The sequence below is a fragment of the Oncorhynchus tshawytscha genome, unplaced genomic scaffold (genome assembly GCF_018296145.1).
Source record: "Oncorhynchus tshawytscha isolate Ot180627B unplaced genomic scaffold, Otsh_v2.0 Un_contig_3335_pilon_pilon, whole genome shotgun sequence".
NCBI classification, from domain to species: domain Eukaryota; kingdom Metazoa; phylum Chordata; class Actinopteri; order Salmoniformes; family Salmonidae; genus Oncorhynchus; species Oncorhynchus tshawytscha.
In genome coordinates, this window is record NW_024609791.1 from 366,638 (window position 1) to 385,682 (window position 19,045).

The 19,045-nt window shown below is 47.4% G+C and overlaps 1 protein-coding gene across 1 annotated transcript in view; it reads left to right on the plus strand.

Annotated features, from left to right (window-relative positions):
* Positions 1-19,045, plus strand: part of LOC112263931 (OTU domain-containing protein 7A-like) — a 76,142-nt gene that overhangs the window by 34,535 nt on the left and 22,562 nt on the right. The window contains 1 exon segment of the mRNA XM_042318126.1: positions 3,654-3,803. Within this exon segment, the coding sequence (XP_042174060.1) occupies positions 3,654-3,803 (150 nt within the window).

Consider the following 19,045-nt stretch of genomic DNA (forward strand, 5'->3'; position numbering starts at 1 on the left):
GGACTCAGGGGGGAGGGTTGAGTACACACGCCATGCTACTGGACTCAGGGGGAGAGGGTGAGTACACACGCCATGCTACTGGACTCAGGGGGAAAGGGGGAGTACACACGCCATGCTACTGGACTCAGGGGGGAGAGGGGTGAGTAACATGCCATGCTACTGGACTCAGGGGGAGAGGGGGAGTACACACGCTATGCTACGGGACTCAGGGGGAGAGGGTGAGTACACACGCCATGCTACTGGACTCAGGGGGAGAGGGTGAGTACACACGCCATGCTACTGGACTCAGGGGGAGAGGTTGAGTACACACGCCATGCTACTGGTGGGGGAGTACACACGCCATGCTACTGGACTCAGGGGGAAAGGGGGAGTACACACGCCATGCTACTGGACTCAGGGGGAGAGGGTGAGTACACACGCCATGCTACTGGACTCAGGGGGAGAGGGGGAGTACACACGCTATGCTACTGGACTCAGGGGGAGAGGGGGAGTACACACGCCATGCTACTGGACTCAGGGGGAGAGGGGGAGTACACACGCTATGCTACTGGACTCAGGGGGAGAGGGGGAGTACACACGCCATGCTACTGGACTCAGGGGGAGAGGGTGAGTACACACGCTATGCTACTGGACTCAGGGGGAGAGGGTGAGTACACACGCTATGCTACTGGACTCAGGGGGAGAGGGGGAGTACACACGCTATGCTACTGGACTCAGGGGGAGAGGGGGAGTACACACGCTATGCTACTGGACTCAGGGGGAGAGGGGGAGTACACACGCTATGCTACTGGACTCAGGGGGAGAGGGGGAGTACACACGCCATGCTACGGGACTCAGGGGAGTACACACGCCGTGCTACGTACTGCAGAGATTAATTGTAGTGGTGGCTAAATGCTACATACTGCAGAGACCCATTGTAGTTGTGGCTAGATGCTACATCTTGCAGAGACCCATTGTAGTGGTGGCTAGATGCTACATACTGCAGAGACCCACTGTAGTGGTGGCTAGATGCTACATCTTGCAGAGACCCATTGTAGTGGTGGCTAGATGCTACATACTGCAGAGACCCACTGTAGTGGTGGCTAGATGCTACATCTTGCAGAGACCCATTGTAGTGGTGGCTAGATGCTACATACTGCAGAGATCCATTGTAGTTGTGGCTAGATGCTACATACTGCAGAGACCCATTATAGTGGTGGTTAGATGCTACGTACTGCAGAGACCCATTATAGTGGTGGCTAGATGCTACATACTGCAGAGATCCATTATAGTGGTGGTTAGATGCTACATACTGCAGAGACCCATTGTAGTTGTGGCTAGATGCTACGTACTGCAGAGACCCATTATAGTGGTGGTTAGATGCTAGGTGCTCAGAGACCCATTGTAGTTGTGGCTAGATGCTAGGTGCTCAGAGACCCATTGTAGTGGTGGCTAGATGCTAGGTGCTCAGAGACCCATTGTAGTTGTGGCTAGATGCTAGGTGCTCAGAGACCCATTGTAGTGGTGGCTAGATGCTAGGTGCTCAGAGACCCATTGTAGTGGTGGTTAGATGCTAGGTGCTCAGAGACCCATTGTAGTGGTGGCTAGATGCTAGGTGCTCAGAGACCCATTGTAGTGGTGGCTAGATGCTACATACTGCAGAGATCCATTGTAGTTGTGGCTAGATGCTACATACTGCAGAGACCCATTGTAGTGGTGGCTAGATGCTACATACTGCAGAGACCCATTATAGTGGTGGCTAGATGCTACATACTGCAGAGATCCATTATAGTGGTGGTTAGATGCTAGGTGCTCAGAGACCCATTGTAGCTGTGGCTAGATGCTAGGTGCTCAGGGACCCATTGTAGTGGTGGCTAGATGCTAGGTGCTCAGAGACCCATTGTAGTGGTGGCTAGATGCTAGGTGCTCAGAGACCCATTGTAGTGGTGGCTAGATGCTACATACTGCAGAGATCCATTGTAGTTGTGGCTAGATGCTACATACTGCAGAGACCCATTATAGTGGTGGTTAGATGCTACATATTGCAGAGATCCATTATAGTGGTGGTTAGATGCTAGGTGCTCAGAGACCCATTGTAGTGGTGGCTAGATGCTACATACTGCAGAGATCCATTGTAGTGGTGGCTAGATGCTACATACTGCAGAGACCCATTGTAGTTGTGGCTAGATGCTAGGTGCTCAGAGACCCATTGTAGTGGTGGCTAGATGCTACATACTGCAGAGACCCATTATAGTGGTGGCTAGATGCTACATACTGCAGAGACCCATTGTAGTTGTGGCTAGATGCTAGGTGCTCAGACCCATTGTAGTTGTGGCTAGATGCTACATACTGCAGAGATCCATTATAGTTGTGGCTAGATGCTACATACTGCAGAGACCCATTATAGTGGTGGTTAGATGCTACGTACTGCAGAGACCCATTATAGTGGTGGCTAGATGCTAGGTGCTCAGAGACCCATTGTAGTTGTGGCTAGATGCTAGGTGCTCAGAGCCTCAGGAATATGAGTATCCACCAAAATTATTATGAATTATTATGAATTATTATAAATTATTATGACTTATTATGATTTATTATGAATTATTATACATTATTCTGAATTATTCTGAATTATTATAAATTATTATGAATTATTCTGAATTATTATAAATTATTATTTATTATTATTATTACATATTCACACCACAGACGTACCTGCTCACCAAACCCAAAGAAGAAGAACGGTACGACTCGGAGTCACGTATCTAGAGAGTTCGAGAGGACATTTTAGGTTTCTGCATTATGATGCGTTGATATGACATTACATTGCATGGCAGCCATTTTAGGTTTCTGCATTATGATGCGTTTATATGGCATCAAATCAAATCAAATGTTATTTGTCACATACACATGGTTAGCAGATGTTAATGCGAGTGTAGCGAAATGCTTGTGCTTCTAGTTCCGACAATGCAGTAATAACGAACAAGTAATCTAACTAACAATTCCAAAAAAACTACTGTCTTATACACAGTGTAAGGGGATAAAGAATATGTACATAAGGATATATGAATGAGTGATGGTACAGAGCAGCATAGGCAAGATACAGTAGATGATATCGAGTACAGTATATACATATGAGATGAGTATGTAAACCAAGTGGCATAGTTAAAGTGGCTAGTGATACATGTATTACATAAGGATGCAGTCGATGATATAGAGTACAGTATCAACGTATGCATATGAGATGAATAATGTAGGGTAAGTAACATTATATAAGGTAGCATTGTTTAAAGTGGCTAGTGATATATTTACATCATTCCATGGCAGCCATTTTAGGTTTCTGCATTATGATGCGTTTATATGACATTACATTGCATGGCAGCCATTTTAGCTCACCATGGGCAACATGGACCAATAGCGGTTCACATCATTCTCAGGAATTTTTAACAATGCTATGTACAAGATTTCAAATTCTTGTCGTAAATGGATATACGGAATGCTCAAAGGCACTAACATGACGTCCAAAAGCTGGCCCAACTCTTTAGACATATTGCTCTGGTAAGACTCATTTGCATAAATCGAACTACTCTCATTCCTAGATGGGGCAAACGGAGAACTTTCAGACCGGGCCTTTCATCTCAACCTCTAACTGCCTGTCCTCTTCTCCCCTCCCACAGCATTTGCCCCCATCCCGTTTGGAGGGCTGTACCTGCCCCTGGAGGTGCCTCCTAACCTGTGCCACTGCTCCCCCCTGGTCCTAGCTTACGACCAGGCACACTTCTCTGCCCTGGTGTCCATGGAGCAGAAGGACCAGCACCAAGAACAAGGTAAGACAGACGACTGGAAGTTGACTCCTAATGTGACTGGGAATGTCCTAATGTGTATACCATAACTCCTAAGGAGACTGAGGATGTCCTAATATGTATACCGTAACTCCTAAGGAGACTGAGGATGTCCTAATATGTATACCGTAACCCCTAAGGGGACTGAGGATGTCCTAATATGTATACCGTAACTCCTAATGTGACTGGGAATGTCCTAATATGTATACCATAACCCCTAAGGAGACTGAGGATGTCCTAATATGTATACCGTAACTCCTAATGTGACTGGGAATGTCCTAATATGTATACCATAACCCCTAAGGGGACTGAGGATGTCCTAATATGTATACCGTAACTCCTAAGGAGACTGAGGATGTCCTAATATGTATACTGTAACTCCTAATGTGACTGGGAATGTCCTAATATGTATACCATAACCCCTAAGGGGACTGAGGATGTCCTAATATGTATACCGTAACTCCTAAGGAGACTGAGGATGTCCTAATATGTATACCGTAACTCCTAATGTGACTGGGAATGTCCTAATATGTATACCATAACCCCTAAGGAGACTGAGGATGTCCTAATATGTATACCGTAACTCCTAATGTGACTGGGAATGTCCTAATATGTATACCGTAACTCCTAAGGGGACTGAGGATGTCCTAATATGTATACCGTAACTCCTAAGGAGACTGAGGATGTCCTAATATGTATACTGTAACTCCTAAGGGGACTGAGGATGTCCTAATATGTATACCGTAACTCCTAAGGAGACTGAGGATGTCCTAATATGTATACTGTAACTCCTAATGTGACTGGGAATGTCCTAATATGTATACCATAATCCCTAAGGAGACTGAGGATGTCCTAATATGTATACCGTAACTCCTAATGTGACTGGGAATGTCCTAATATGTATACCATAACCCCTAAGGAGACTGAGGATGTCCTAATATGTATACCGTAACTCCTAAGGGGACTGAGGATGTCCTAATATGTATACCGTAACTCCTAATGTGACTGGGAATGTCCTAATATGTATACCATAACCCCTAAGGAGACTGAGGATGTCCTAATATGTATACCGTAACTCCTAAGGGGACTGAGGATGTCCTAATATGTATACCGTAACTCCTAAGGGGACTGAGGATGTCCTAATATGTATACCGTAAATCCTAAGGGGACTGAGGATGTCCTAATATGTATACCGTAACTCCTAAGGGGACTGAGGATGTCCTAATATGTATACCGTAACTCCTAAGTTGACTGAGGATGTCCTAATATGTATACCGTAACACCTAAGGTGACCGAGGATGTCCTAATATGTATACCGTAACACCTAAGTTGACCGATGATATCCTAATATGTATACCGTAAACCCTAATGTGCCTGAGGATGTCCTAAAACGTATACCATGGCTCCATAAGGTGACTGAGGATGTCCTAAATAGTGTACCGGGACTGCTTAGGTAACTGAGGATGTCAGGAAATGTATCCCGTTTACACCAAGGTGTCTGAAGATGTCTTAAAGTGGATTCCTACCAGTGGAGGCTGGTGAGAGGAGCTATAGGAGGACTGGCTCATTGTAATGGCTGGAATGGAATCAATAGAACGCTGTCAAACATATCAAACATATGGAAACCACATGTTTGACTCCGTTCCTTTTATGACATTCCACCCATTACAATGAGCCCGTCCTCCTATAGCTCCTCCAACCAGCCTCCACTGATTCCTACTGCTCAAACCTAATCTCCATGTTATGTAGATGAAGCAGGTAGACAGACATACAGTCTGTTATCTAGATGAAGCAGGTAGACATACAGTCTGTTATCTAGAGGAAGCAGGTAGACATACAGTCTGTTATGTAGAGGAAGCAGGTAGACAGACATACAGTCTGTTATGTAGATGAAGCAGGTAGACATACAGTCTGTTATCTAGAGGAAGCAGGTAGACATACAGTCTGTTATGTAGAGGAAGCAGGTAGACAGACATACAGTCTGTTATCTAGAGGAAGCAGGTAGACATACAGTCTGTTATGTAGATGGAGCAGGTAGACAGACATACAGTCTGTTATCTAGAGGAAGCAGGTAGACAGACATACAGTCTGTTATGTAGATGGAGCAGGTAGACAGACATACAGTCTGTTATCTAGAGGAAGCAGGTAGCTACAGGGCTGGCTACACTAGAGAGACCCTTTGTGTTAGTCTGCCCTCTGTGGGCCTTTTTTCATCCTGACTGGCTCCTTTCACCCTCCCTCCCTACCTCCCCTCCTTTCACCCTCCCTCCCTACCTCCCTCCTTCCCTACCTGCCCTCCTTTCACCCTCCCTCCCTACCTCCCCTCCTTTCACCCTCCCTCCCTACCTCCCTCCCTCCCTACCTGCCCTCCTTTCACCCTCCCTCCCTACCTCCCCTCCTTTCACCCTCCCTCCCTACCTCCCCGCCTTTCACCCTCCCTCCCTACCTCCCTCCCCCTCCCTACCTCCCCTCCTTTCCCCTCCCTCCCTCCCTCCCCCCCTCCTTTCCCTCCCTCCCTCCCTCCCCTCCTTTCACCCTCCCTCCCTACCTCCTCTCCTTTCACCCTCCCTCCCTCCCTCCCTCTCCTTTCACCCTCCCTCCCTACCTCCTCTCCTTTCACCCTCCCTCCCTACCTCCCCTCCTTTCACCCTCCCTCCCTACCTCCCCTCCTTTCACCCTCCCTTCCTACATGCCCTCCTTTCACCCTCCCTCCCTACCTCCCTCCTTTCACCTTCCCTCCCTACCTCCCCTCCTTTCACCCTCCCTCCCTACCTCCCCTCCTTTCACCCTCCCTCCCTACCTCCCCTCCTTTCACCCTCCCTCCCTACCTCCTCTTTTTCACCCTCCCTCCCTACCTCCCCTCCTTTCACCCTCCCTCCCTACCTCCCCTCCTTTCACCCTCCCTCCCTACTTCCCCTCCTTTCACCCTCCCTCCCTACCTCCTCTCCTTTCACCCCTCCCTCCCTCCCTACCTCCTCTCCTTTCACCCTCCCTCCCTACCTCCCCTCCTTTCACCCTCCCTCCCTCCCTACCTCCTCTCCTTTCACCCTCCCTCCCTACCTCCCCTCCTTTCACCCTCCCCCTCCCTACCTCCCCTCCTTTCACCCTCCCTCCCTACCTCCCCTCCTTTCACCCTCCCTTCCTACCTGCCCTCCTTTCACCCCCTCCCTCCCTACCTCCTCTCCTTTCACCCTCCCTCCCTACCTCCCCTCCTTTCACCCTCCCTCCCTACCTCCCCTCCTTTCACCCTCCCTCCCTCCCTCCCCTCCTTTCACCCTCCCTCCCTCCCCTCCTTTCACCCTCCCTCCCTACCTCCTCTCCTTTCACCCTCCCTCCCTACCTCCTCTCCTTTCACCCTCCCTCCCTACCTCACCTCCTTTCCTCATCCTTTCCCTTCCTTCATCTCTCCCTCCTTCTCTTCCCTGGGAAGGCATAGGGCTGCATGGACAGACAGCTCACACTAGATAGCCTGGAACACAGCCCAGTTTGGCCTTCCCTTCCTGCTTATGGAGAAGGGTGGGGGGAGAGGGAGAGATATAGAGGGAGAGGGAGAGAGACTAGAGAGAGAGAGAGACTAGAGAGAGAGAGGGAGAGGGAGAGACAGAGAGACTAGAGAGAGAGAGAGACTAGAGAGAGAGAGAGAGAGAGAGAGAGCAAGACTAGGGCGAGAGAGAGAGAGAGCGAGAGACGAGAGAGAAAGAGAGAGATACTAGAGAGAGAGAGACTAGCGAGAGAGAGAGACCAGAGAGAGAGCGAGACTAGGGAGAGAGAGAGAGATAGAGACTAGAGTAGAGAGAGAGAGAGAGAGAGATTAGGGAGAGAGAGAGAGAGATAGAGACTAGAGAGAGAGAGAGACTAGAGAGAGAGACTAGAGAGATAGAGACTAGAGAGAGAGAGACTAGAGAGACTAGAGAGAGAGAGAGAATAGAGAGAGAGAGAGAATAGAGAGAGAGCGAGACTAGAGAGACTAGAGAGAGAGAGACTAGAGAGAGAGAGAGACTAGAGAGAGAGAGAGACTAGAGAGAGAGAGGGAAACTAGAGATAGAGAGAGAGAGACTAGAGAGAGTGATAGACTAGAGAGAGGGAGACTAGAGAGAGAGAAAGACAGAGACTCCTTTTTTTTCTCTCTCCCTTATAATAACAATCTGACTCTTTGTCCTTCCCAGCATTGCTGGTTTTCTATGCTTGTTTTATTGCTGTGGTTCAGCAAATATGACTAAAGCCAGTCTATGTAAACAGCTGCAGTTATTTTAAACTATTTTTAGATGTACATATTATTTTAACATTTCCTGCTTTACACTAAGTCGGCCCAATCAGCATTTCCCCTGCCTTCCACTGAAATGAACGAGGCCATTTTATCTTAAAGCCAACTATTTCCTTCAACACTGTTGCTGACGAATGACTGCTAGCTTAACGGATGGAATGAAGTGTGAAACGTACCAAAAACGTGAACACACATGTGTCATCATCAACGACAGTCATTCGTCTTCTCGGTTGAATCCTTATTGGGCGGTAGGGTAGACTAGTGGTTAGAGTGGAGGGGCGGCAGGGTAGACTAGTGGGAGGGAGGGTGAAAGGAGAGGAGGTAGGGAGGGAGGGTGAAAGGAGGGGGGGAGGGAGGGAGGGTGAAAGGACTAGTGAAAGGAGAGTGGAGGGAGTGTGAAAGGAGAGGAGGTAGAGGAGGGAGGGTGAAAGGAGGGGAGGTAGGGAGGGTGAAAGGGTGAAAGGAGGGGAGGTAGGGAGGGAGGGAGGTAGGGGAGGGAGGGTGAAAGGAGGGGGAGGGAGGGAGGTAGGGAGGGAGGGTGAAAGGAGGTGAGGTATGGAGGCAGGGTAGACTAATGGTTAGAGTGGAGGGGTGGCAGGGTAGACTAGTGGTTAGAGTGGAGGGGTGGCAGGGTAGACTAGTGGTTAGAGTGGAGGGGCGGCAGGGTAGACTAGTGGTTAGAGTGGAGGGGTGGCAGGGTAGACTAGTGGTTAGAGTGGAGGGGCGGCAGGGTAGACTAGTGGTTAGAGTGGAGGGGCGGCAGGGTAGACTAGTGGTTAGAGTGGAGGGGGGCGGCAGGGTAGACTAGTGGTTAGAGTGGAGGGGCGGCAGGGTAGACTAGTGGTTAGTGGAGTGGAGGGGTGGCAGGGTAGACTAGTGGTTAGAGTGGAGGGGCGGCAGGGTAGACTAGTGGTTAGAGTGGAGGGGTGGCAGGGTAGACTAGTGGTTAGAGTGGAGGGGTGGCAGGGTAGACTAGTGGTTAGAGTGGAGGGGTGGCAGGGTAGACTAGTGGTTAGAGTGGAGGGGTGGCAGGGTAGACTAGTGGTTAGAGTGGAGGGGTGGCAGGGTAGACTAGTGGTTAGAGTGGAGGGGTGGCAGGGTAGACTAGTGGTTAGAGTGGAGGGGTGGCAGGGTAGACTAGTGGTTAGAGTGGAGGGGCGGCAGGGTAGACTAGTGGTTAGAGTGGAGGGGTGGCAGGGTAGACTAGTGGTTTGGAGGGGCGGCAGGGTAGACTAGTGGTTAGAGTGGAGGGGTGGCAGGTAGACTAGTGGTTAGAGTGGAGGGGTGGCAGGGTAGACTAGTGGTTAGAGTGGAGGGGCGGCAGGGTAGACTAATGGTTAGAGTGGAGGGGCGGGAGGGTAGACTAATGGTTAGAGTGGAGGGGTGGCAGGGTAGACTAGTGGTTAGAGTGGAGGGGTGGAGGGGCGGCAGGGTAGACTAATGGTTAGAGTGGAGGGGTGGCAGGGTAGACTAATGGTTAGGTGGAGGGTGGAGGGGCGGCAGGGTAGACTAGTGGTTAGAGTGCAGGGGCGGCAGGGTAGACTAATGGCTAGAGTGGAGGGGCGGCAGGTAGACTAGTGGTTAGAGTGGAGGGGCGGCAGGGTAGACTAATGGTTAGAGTGGAGGGGGGCAGGGTAGACTAGTGGTTAGAGTGGAGGGCGGCAGGGTAGACTAATGGTTAGAGTGGAGGGGCGGCAGGGTAGACTGGTGGTTAGAGTGGAGGGGCGGCAGGGTAGACTAATGGTTAGAGTGGAGGGGTGACAGAGTAGACTAGTGGTTAGAGTTGAGGGGCGGCAGGGTAGACTAGTGGTTAGAGCGTTGGACTAGTAACCGGAAGTTTGCAAGTTCAAACCCCCGAGCTGACAAGGTACAAATCTGTCGTTCTGTCCCTGAACAGGCAGTTAACCCACTGTTCCTAGGCCGTCATTGTAAATAAGAATTTGTTCTTAACTGACTTGCCTTGTTAAATAAAGGTTAAATAAAGATATAAAATTAAAAAAATCTGTGCCATTGTGTTTTGGTCATGGGGTGTAATACACATCATCGCCACCAGAGGGCAGCGCTGACTAAATGAAAGAAGCCATTTGTGCAGCCGGTGAGGAAGGGACTTACAGCGCTGTTTAACACAGACAGTAATTCTCTTTTTGTTCCAGTCCAACACTAACACACCTGATTCAACTAATCAGCTCATCATCAAACCCTTATTTAGTTGAATCCCGTCTGCTACTGTTGTGATGGAACAAACATGTCCTGTCCTGTGGGGCCAGGGACTGGCGTTCGAATATCGCTGCTATTTTTTATTTAAACTTTATATAACGAACAAAATACATTTTATTCATTTATTTTTAACGAGGCAAGTTAGTTAAGACCAAATTCTTATTTACAATGACGGCCTACCCTTGCTATTTAGTTGCCATTGGATCCTGTCGATGTGTTCTGAGATGAGTTCCTGGCGTTTCTTTTAGACAAAGGGTTGTAAAGGCAGCTAGTTATGGAATCACACAGCCGTACTGCCTTACAGGTGGTCTAAAGGCTTGTTTTGACAGCTGCTGCATTTGATAACCACCATTTTGTGTCAGACTACTGTATTGCTACTGTATCCGTGGGTCTACTATCTCTCTCGTAGAAATATAGGGTCTCTATCTCTTTTCGACCATCATTTTGTGTCAAACTGCTGGTTTCATAAGCTATCTGGATACCTGTTGTCTCTATTCTCCCATTTAGCACAATCAATGGGAAGATCTGTGTTGTTCAGTGTTCCTTGATAGCTGTAGTGTTTGTGACCTTCGTGTCCCAGACAGGTTTCTACCAGTCTCTGTTTACTATAGAGAGGAACACAGCACACCACCACACGTTGAGGCTAGCTAGACCAGACACACTGACGGTTCATGGTTGAGTCCCAGACGACACCTAAACCCTGCACAGTGCACTACTTTTGACCAGAGTGCGTAGTCCCAAATAGAACCCCGTTCTCTTTGTAGCGCACTACTGTGGTCATAAGTAGTGCACTATATAAGGGCGTGCCATTTGGGGCACAGACCCAATGCTACCCTGTTTGTATCTCGTTGTTCTGTTCTAGTTTGGAACTCTGATAAACATTCTAGAACACTGTTCCAGAACTACTACTGGCTTCATTGTGATGTCATGCCATGTTCCAGTCAGAAGCTCCTCTGCCTACAGTACCTACAAATACACAAGGTGCAATTTCAATCAATTAGCCCATGTGTCAGATAACATTTCTACATTACCAGGTGAGGTAATTCGTCATCAAATGATGTGCCCAGGGGCCCTGACCTCCAGGGGACCCCCATTGATTTTAGGGTGGCATGTAGCCGAGTGGTTAGAGTGTTGGGCCAGTAACCAGCAGGTAGCCTAGTGGTTAGAGTGTTGGGCCAGTAACCAGCAGGTAGCCTAGTGGTTAGAGTGTTGGCCAGTAACCAGCAGGTAGCCTAGTGGTTAGAGTGTTGGGCCAGTAACCAGCAGGTAGCCTAGTGGTTAGAGCGTTGGACTAGTAACCAGCAGGTAGCCTAGTGGTTAGAGTGTTGGACTAGTAACCAGCAGGTAGCCTAGTGGTTAGAGCGTTGGACTAGTAACCAGCAGGTAGCCTAGTGGTTAGTTAGAGCGTTGGACTAGTAACCAGCAGGTAGCCTAGTGGTTAGAGCGTTGGACTAGTAACCAGCAGGTAGCCTAGTGGTTAGAGCGTTGGACTAGTAACCAGCAGGTAGCCTAGTGGTTAGAGTGTTGGACTAGTAACCAGCAGGTAGCCTAGTGGTTAGAGCGTTGGACTAGTAACCAGCAGGTAGCCTAGTGGTTAGAGCGTTGGACTAGTAACCAGCAGGTAGCCTAGTGGTTAGAGCGTTGGACTAGTAACCAGCAGGTAGCCTAGTGGTTAGAGCGTTGGACTAGTAACCAGCAGGTAGCCTAGTGGTTAGAGTGTTGTACTAGTAACCAGCAGGTAGCCTAGTGGTTAGAGCGTTGGACTAGTAACCAGCAGGTAGCCTAGTGGTTAGAGCGTTGGACTAGTAACCAGCAGGTAGCCTAGTGGTTAGAGTGTTGTACTAGTAACCAGCAGGTAGCCTAGTGGTTAGAGCGTTGGACTAGCAACAAGAAAGGTTGCTCGATCGAACCCCTGAGCTGACAAGGTAAAAATCTGTCGTTCTGCCCCTGAACAAGGCAGTTAACCCACTGGGGGGGTGCTAAAGTGTTTTGCACGTGAGGTGGGTAGGCCCCACCACTAAATCTTGCTTCGGGCCCCCGAAAGGCTAGAGGCGCTTCTGGTTGTACTCTGTGCAAATTGTTGTCAGGAGCAGGGAGGGAGTTATTCAGGGAGAGGATGAGGGAGGGAGGGTTCAGGGTTCATTAAGTGAGTGGGAGGGAGGTTTTTCGGGGGAAGGGGTGAGGAAGGGGCCGATGGGTTGTTCTAGGACAGACGCTGAGGTTCTTGTCAACAGAAGAGCCGTAAACACTTTTCCAGTTCCCTGAATGAGGGGGGGACAGAACAGAAAGAGGAACAGGGGCAGGACAGCACGTTCAGTAATCTGTACTCTGGGCGCATCCCAAGTGGCACCCTAGTCCTTATAGTGCTAGTCCCTATAAAGGGCTCATTTTGGAAGTAGTGCACTATATAGGGCTCATGTTGAAAGTAGTGCTCTATGTAGGGCTCATGTTGAAAGTAGTGCACTATATAGGGCTCATGTTGAAAGTAGTGCACTATATAGGGCTCATGTTGAAAGTAGTGCACTATATAGGGCTCATGTTGAAAGTAGTGCTCTATATAGGGCTCACGTTGAAAGTAGTGCACTATAGAGGGCTCATGCTGAAAGTAGTGCACTATAGAGGGCTCATGTTGAAAGTAGTGCTCTATAGAGGGCTCATGTTGAAAGTAGTGCACTATATAGGGCTATATAGGGCTCATGTTGAAAGTAGTGCTCTATATAGGGCTCATGTTGAAAGCAGTGCACTATAGGGCTCATGTTGAAAGTAGTGCTCTATATAGGGCTCATGTTGAAAGTAGTGCTCTATGTAGGGCTCATGTTGAAAGTAGTGCACTATAGAGGGCTATATAGGGCTCATGTTGAAAGTAGTGCACTATATAGGGCTCATGTTGAAAGTAGTGCACTATATAGGGCTCATGTTGAAAGTAGTGCTCTATATAGGGCTCATGTTGAAAGTAGTGCTCTATGTAGGGCTCATGTTGAAAGTAGTGCACTATAGAGGGCTATATAGGGCTCATGTTGAAAGTAGTGCTCTATGTAGGGCTCATGTTGGAAGTAGTGCACTATAGAGGGCTATATAGGGCTCATGTTGAAAGTAGTGCTCTATATAGGGCTCATGTTGAAAGTAGTGCTCTATGTAGGGCTCATGTTGGAAGTAGTGCACTATAGAGGGCTATATAGGGCTCATGTTGAAAGTAGTGCTCTATATAGGGCTCATGTTGAAAGTAGTGCTCTATATAGGGCTCATGTTGAAAGTAGTGCACTATATAGGGCTCCTGTTGAAAGTAGTGCTCTATATAGGACTCATGTTGGAAGTAGTGCACTATAGAGGGCTATATAGGGCTCATGTTGAAAGGAGTGCTCTATATAGGGCTCATTTTGAAAGTAGTGCTCTTATGTAGGGCTCATGTTGAAAGTAGTGCTCTTATGTAGGGCTCATGTTGAAAGTGGTGCTCTATATAGGGCTCATGTTGAAAGTAGTGCTCTATATAGGTCTCATGTTGAAAGTAGTGCTCTTATGTAAGGCTCATGTTGAAAGTAGTGCACTATATAGGGCTCATGTTGAAAGTAGTGCACTATATAGGGCTCATGTTGAAAGTAGTGCTCTATAGAGGGAGTAGAGTTCCATTTGGTCCTCTATCTACTCTGTACAGTTAACAGCTGTTGTTGCGTGTTGGGGGCCTAATACTGATCATAGTGATACCATCCATACCAGCTGTGAACCCTGTGTGAACCACATCTTTACACTGATATGCATAGAGAGCAACAGGTGTGCATGTGCACGTGCACGCACTCTCACTGACTCTGACTGCACTAGTTTAACCCTCACCTTTCATGGAGTGTGTTATGGGAGAGATTGGTATGAGAGGGGAGACAGAGAGAGAGAGAGACAGAGAGAGGGAGAGGGAAAGAGAGAGACAGAGAGGGAGAGAGAAAGGGAAAGAGAGAGACAGAGAGGGAGAGAGAAAGAGAGAGAGAGAGAGAGAGAGAGACAGGGTGACGGAGAGAGACAGGGAGAGGGAGAGAGAGAGAGACAGGGAGAGGGAGAGAGACAGGGAGAGAGAGAGAGACAGAGAGAGGGAGAGAGAGAGAGAGAGGGAGAGAGACAGGGAGAGGGAAAGAGAGAGAGAGAGAGGGAAAGCGAGAGAGAGAGGGGAAGAGAGAGAGAAAGAAGGAGGGAGAAGGAAGACAGAAAGAGAGGTAGGGTATGAGAAGAAAGACAGAAAGAGAGGTAGGGTATGAGAAGGAAGACAGAAAGAGAGGTAGGGTATGAGAGGGGAGACAGAGAGGGAGGAGGGAGAAGGAAGACAGAAAGAGAGGTAGGGTATGAGAGACAGAAAGAGAGGTAGGGTATGAGAAGGAAGACAGAAAGAGAGGTAGGGTATGAGAAGGAAGACATAAAGAGAGGTAGCGTATGAGAGGGGAGACAGAGAGGGAGAGAGAGAAGGAGGAGGGAGAAGGAAGACAGAAAGAGAGGTAGGGTATGAGAGACAGAAAGAGAGGTAGGGTATGAGAAGGAAGACAGAAAGTGAGGTAGGGTATGAGAAGGAAGACAGAAAGAGAGGTAGGGTAGGAGAAGGAAGACAGAAAGAGAGGTAGGGTAGGAGAAGGAAGACAGAAAGAGAGGTAGGGTATGAGAAGGAAGACAGACAGAGAGGTAGGGTATGAGAAGGAACACAGACAGAGAGGTAGGGTATGAGAGGGAAGACAGACAGAGAGGTAGGGTATGAGAAGGAAGACAGAAAGAGAGGTAAGGTATGAGAAGGAAGACAGAAAGAGAGGTGGGGTATGAGAAGGAAGACAGAAAGAGAGGTAGGGTGTGAGAAGGAAGACAGACAGAGAGGTAGGGTATGAGAAGGAAGACAGACAGAGAGGTAGGGTATGAGAGGGAAGACAGACAGAGAGGTAGGGTATGAGAAGGAAGACAGAAAGAGAGGTAAGGTATGAGAAGGAAGACAGAAAGAGAGGTGGGGTATGAGAAGGAAGACAGACAGAGAGGTAGGGTATGAGAAGGAAGACAGAAAGAGAGGTAGGGTATGAGAAGGAAGACAGACAGAGAGGTAGGGTATGAGAAGGAAGACAGAGAGAGAGGTAGGGTATGAGAGACAGAAAGAGAGGTAGGGTATGAGAAGGAAGACAGAAAGAGAGGTAGGGTATGAGAAGGAAGACAGAGAGAGAGATAGGGTATGAGAAGGAAGACAGAAAGTGAGGTAGGGTATGAGAAGGAAGACAGAAAGAGAGGTAGGGTAGGAGAAGGAAGACAGAAAGAGAGGTAGGGTAGGAGAAGGAAGACAGAGAGGTAGGGTATGAGAAGGAAGACAGACAGAGAGGTAGGGTATGAGAAGGAAGACAGACAGAGAGGTAGGGTATGAGAGGGAAGACAGACAGAGAGGTAGGGTATGAGAAGGAAGACAGAAAGAGAGGTAAGGTATGAGAAGGAAGACAGAAAGAGAGGTGGGGTATGAGAAGGAAGACAGAAAGAGAGGTAGGGTGTGAGAAGGAAGACAGACAGAGAGGTAGGGTATGAGAAGGAAGACAGAAAGAGAGGTAGGGTATGAGAAGGAAGACAGACAGAGAGGTAGGGTATGAGAAGGAAGACAGAAAGAGAGGTAAGGTATGAGAAGGAAGACAGAAAGAGAGGTGGGGTATGAGAAGGAAGACAGAAAGAGAGGTAGGGTATGAGAAGGAAGACAGACAGAGAGGTAGGGTATGAGAAGGAAGACAGACAGAGAGGTAGGGTATGAGAAGGAAGACAGACAGAGAGGTAGGGTATGAGAAGGAAGACAGACAGAGAGGTAGGGTATGAGAAGGAAGACAGAGAGAGAGGTAGGGTATGAGAGACAGAGAGAGAGGTAGGGTATGAGAAGGAATACAGAGAGAGAGGTAGGGTATGAGAGGTTGTAACTATCTGAGTCACATTGCAGGCAGGTTGTTATTGACATGGTAAACAGGTGCACACAGCCAGGAACACAGCCTGTTTTGGACCTGGGTTCAAATACTATTCAAAATCTTTCAGATACTTTGAAGTGTTTGCTCGGAGTGCCGATGGGTGGGGTTTGTACTTTTGCCATAATGACACAGGGTTTAGTGCAACAGGCATGCTCAATCAAGCATTAAAAAAAACGGTATTTGAAATGATTACGAACAATGTTTGAATCCAGGCGTGCTGCCTGCCTGTGTTGCGTGCCTGGCTGGCTGCCTGCGTGCCAGGTTGACCTGAGAGGTGAGGTTAGGACGTAACTCTGTCAGAGGGTTATTATGACTAGACTTGTTCAGACGGGTGTACAGTGTATCACTCCAGACTAGAGAGGAAGACAGGAGGGTTGAGTTGATGGTACATGTGTTGTTGAGACTCATGTACCAAAAGAAACAGTGATCTTGTGTGACATGTGGTCGTCAGCCATTTTGACAGTACAGTATAGTTTAGTTTCTAAGGTACACATTTCTCCATTGTAGAAGACGCTGGCAAGGCTATTTGTGGCTCTCTTCAAAAGATAGTCATCACAACTCATTTCAAAATGAAATACATTTTCTTGGCTGATTTGTTTTACAGTATAAAGGTATTGACATTTCAGTCATTATGGCTTCCTTCAGTACATGTACGTTTTTGACAGATCAAACACGTCATTTAGTCTTAATTACTTAGGGGTATATTTAGTCTTAATTACCCAGGGGTGTATTTAGTATTCATTACCCAGGGGTATATTTAGTATTCATTACCCAGGGGTATATTTAGTATTCATTACTCAGGGGTATATTTAGTATTCATTACCCAGGGGTGTATTTAGTATTCATTACCCAGGGGTGTATTTAGTCTTAATTACCCAGGGGTGTATTTAGTATTCATTACCCAGGGGTATATTTAGTATTCATTACTCAGGGGTATATTTAGTCTACATTACCCAGGGGTGTATATAGTCTACATTACCCAGGGGTATATTTAGTCTTCATTACCCAGGGGTGTATATAGTCTTCATTACCCAGGGGTGTATATAGTATTCATTACCCAGGGGTGTATATAGTCTTCATTACCCAGGGGTATATTTAGTCTTCATTACCCAGGGGTGTATATAGTCTTCATTACCCAGGGGTGCATATAGTCTTCAGTACCCAGGGGTGTATATAGTCTTCATTACCCAGGGGTGTATATAGTCTTCATTACCCAGGGGTGTATATAGTCTTCATTACCCAGGGGTGCATATAGTCTTCAGTACCCAGGGGTGTATATAGTCTTCATTACCCAGGGGTGTATATAGTCTTCATTACCCAGGGGTATATTTAGTCTTCATTACCCAGGGGTATATTTAGTATTCATTACCCAGGGGTATATTTAGTCTTCATTACCCAGGGGTATATATAGTCTTCATTACCCAGGGGTGCATATAGTCTTCAGTACCCAGGGGTGTATATAGTCTTCATTACCCAGGGGTGTATTTAGTATTCATTACCCAGGGGTATATTTAGTATTCATTACCCAGGGGTATATTTAGTATTCATTACCCAGGGGTATATTTAGTCTTCATTACCCAGGGGTATATTTAGTCTTCATTACCCAGGGGTGATAAAATCTTCATTACCCAGGGGTATATATAGTCTTCATTACCCAGGGGTGCATATAGTCTTCAGTACCCAGGGGTGTATATAGTCTTCATTACCCAGGGGTGTATTTAGTATTCATTACCCAGGGGTATATTTAGTATTCATTACCCAGGGGTGTATTTAGTCTTCATTACCCAGGGGTGTATATAATCTTCATTACCCAGGGGTGTATATAGTCTTCATTACCCAGGGGTGTATATAGTCTTCATTACCCAGGGGTGTATATAGTCTTCATTACCCAGGGTTGTATATAGTCTTCATTACCCAGGGGTGTATATAGTCTACATTACCCAGGGGTGTATATAGTCTTCATTACCCAGGGGTGTATATAGTCTACATTACCCAGGGGTGTATATAGTCTTCATTACCCAGGGGTATATTTAGTCTTCATTACCCAGGGTGTATATAGGCGCCATTACCCAGGGTTGTATATAATCTTCATAACCCAGGGTTGTATATAATCTTCATTACCCAGGGTTGTATATAATCTTCATTACCCAGGGGTGTATATAGTCTTCATTACCCAGGGGTGTATATAGTCACAGTAGCTGTCATTTCCATGTGGTGTATTCTGTCTTTTCGGTCAGTCTTGTGATAAATTACATAAAATCCTTGAAAGATACCCAAAGTTCTGGTAGTTTACTGGTCCATGTTGAAAGTTTCCAGTAATATACCCTCCCTTTGCAACGCTAAATATGTCTTACAGTACATTGTCTCAATGCAGAGAGATGTAATTTATCTGATAGTACATTGTCTCAATGCAGAGAGATGTAATTTATCTGATAGTACATTGTCTCAATGCAGAGAGATGTCATTTATCTGATAGTACATTGTCTCTATGCAGAGAGATGTCATTTATCTGATAGTACATTGTCTCAATCAGTCTGTGGTGTAAAGTCATTCATCGTGTCTCAGACTCGAGGCTGATCAAACTGTGCGAAGAACTTTCTGTGAAAGGAAAGACAGAACGGCGTCACACTGCACACACACACACACACACACACACACACACACACACACACACACACACACACACACAAGCACACACACACGCACACACGCAAACACACAGAAAGACAGAAACGTCTCACTGAAGACCTGTGGGAGAAACCCTCAAGACCACAGCACAACACAGCTGTAGTTGATCA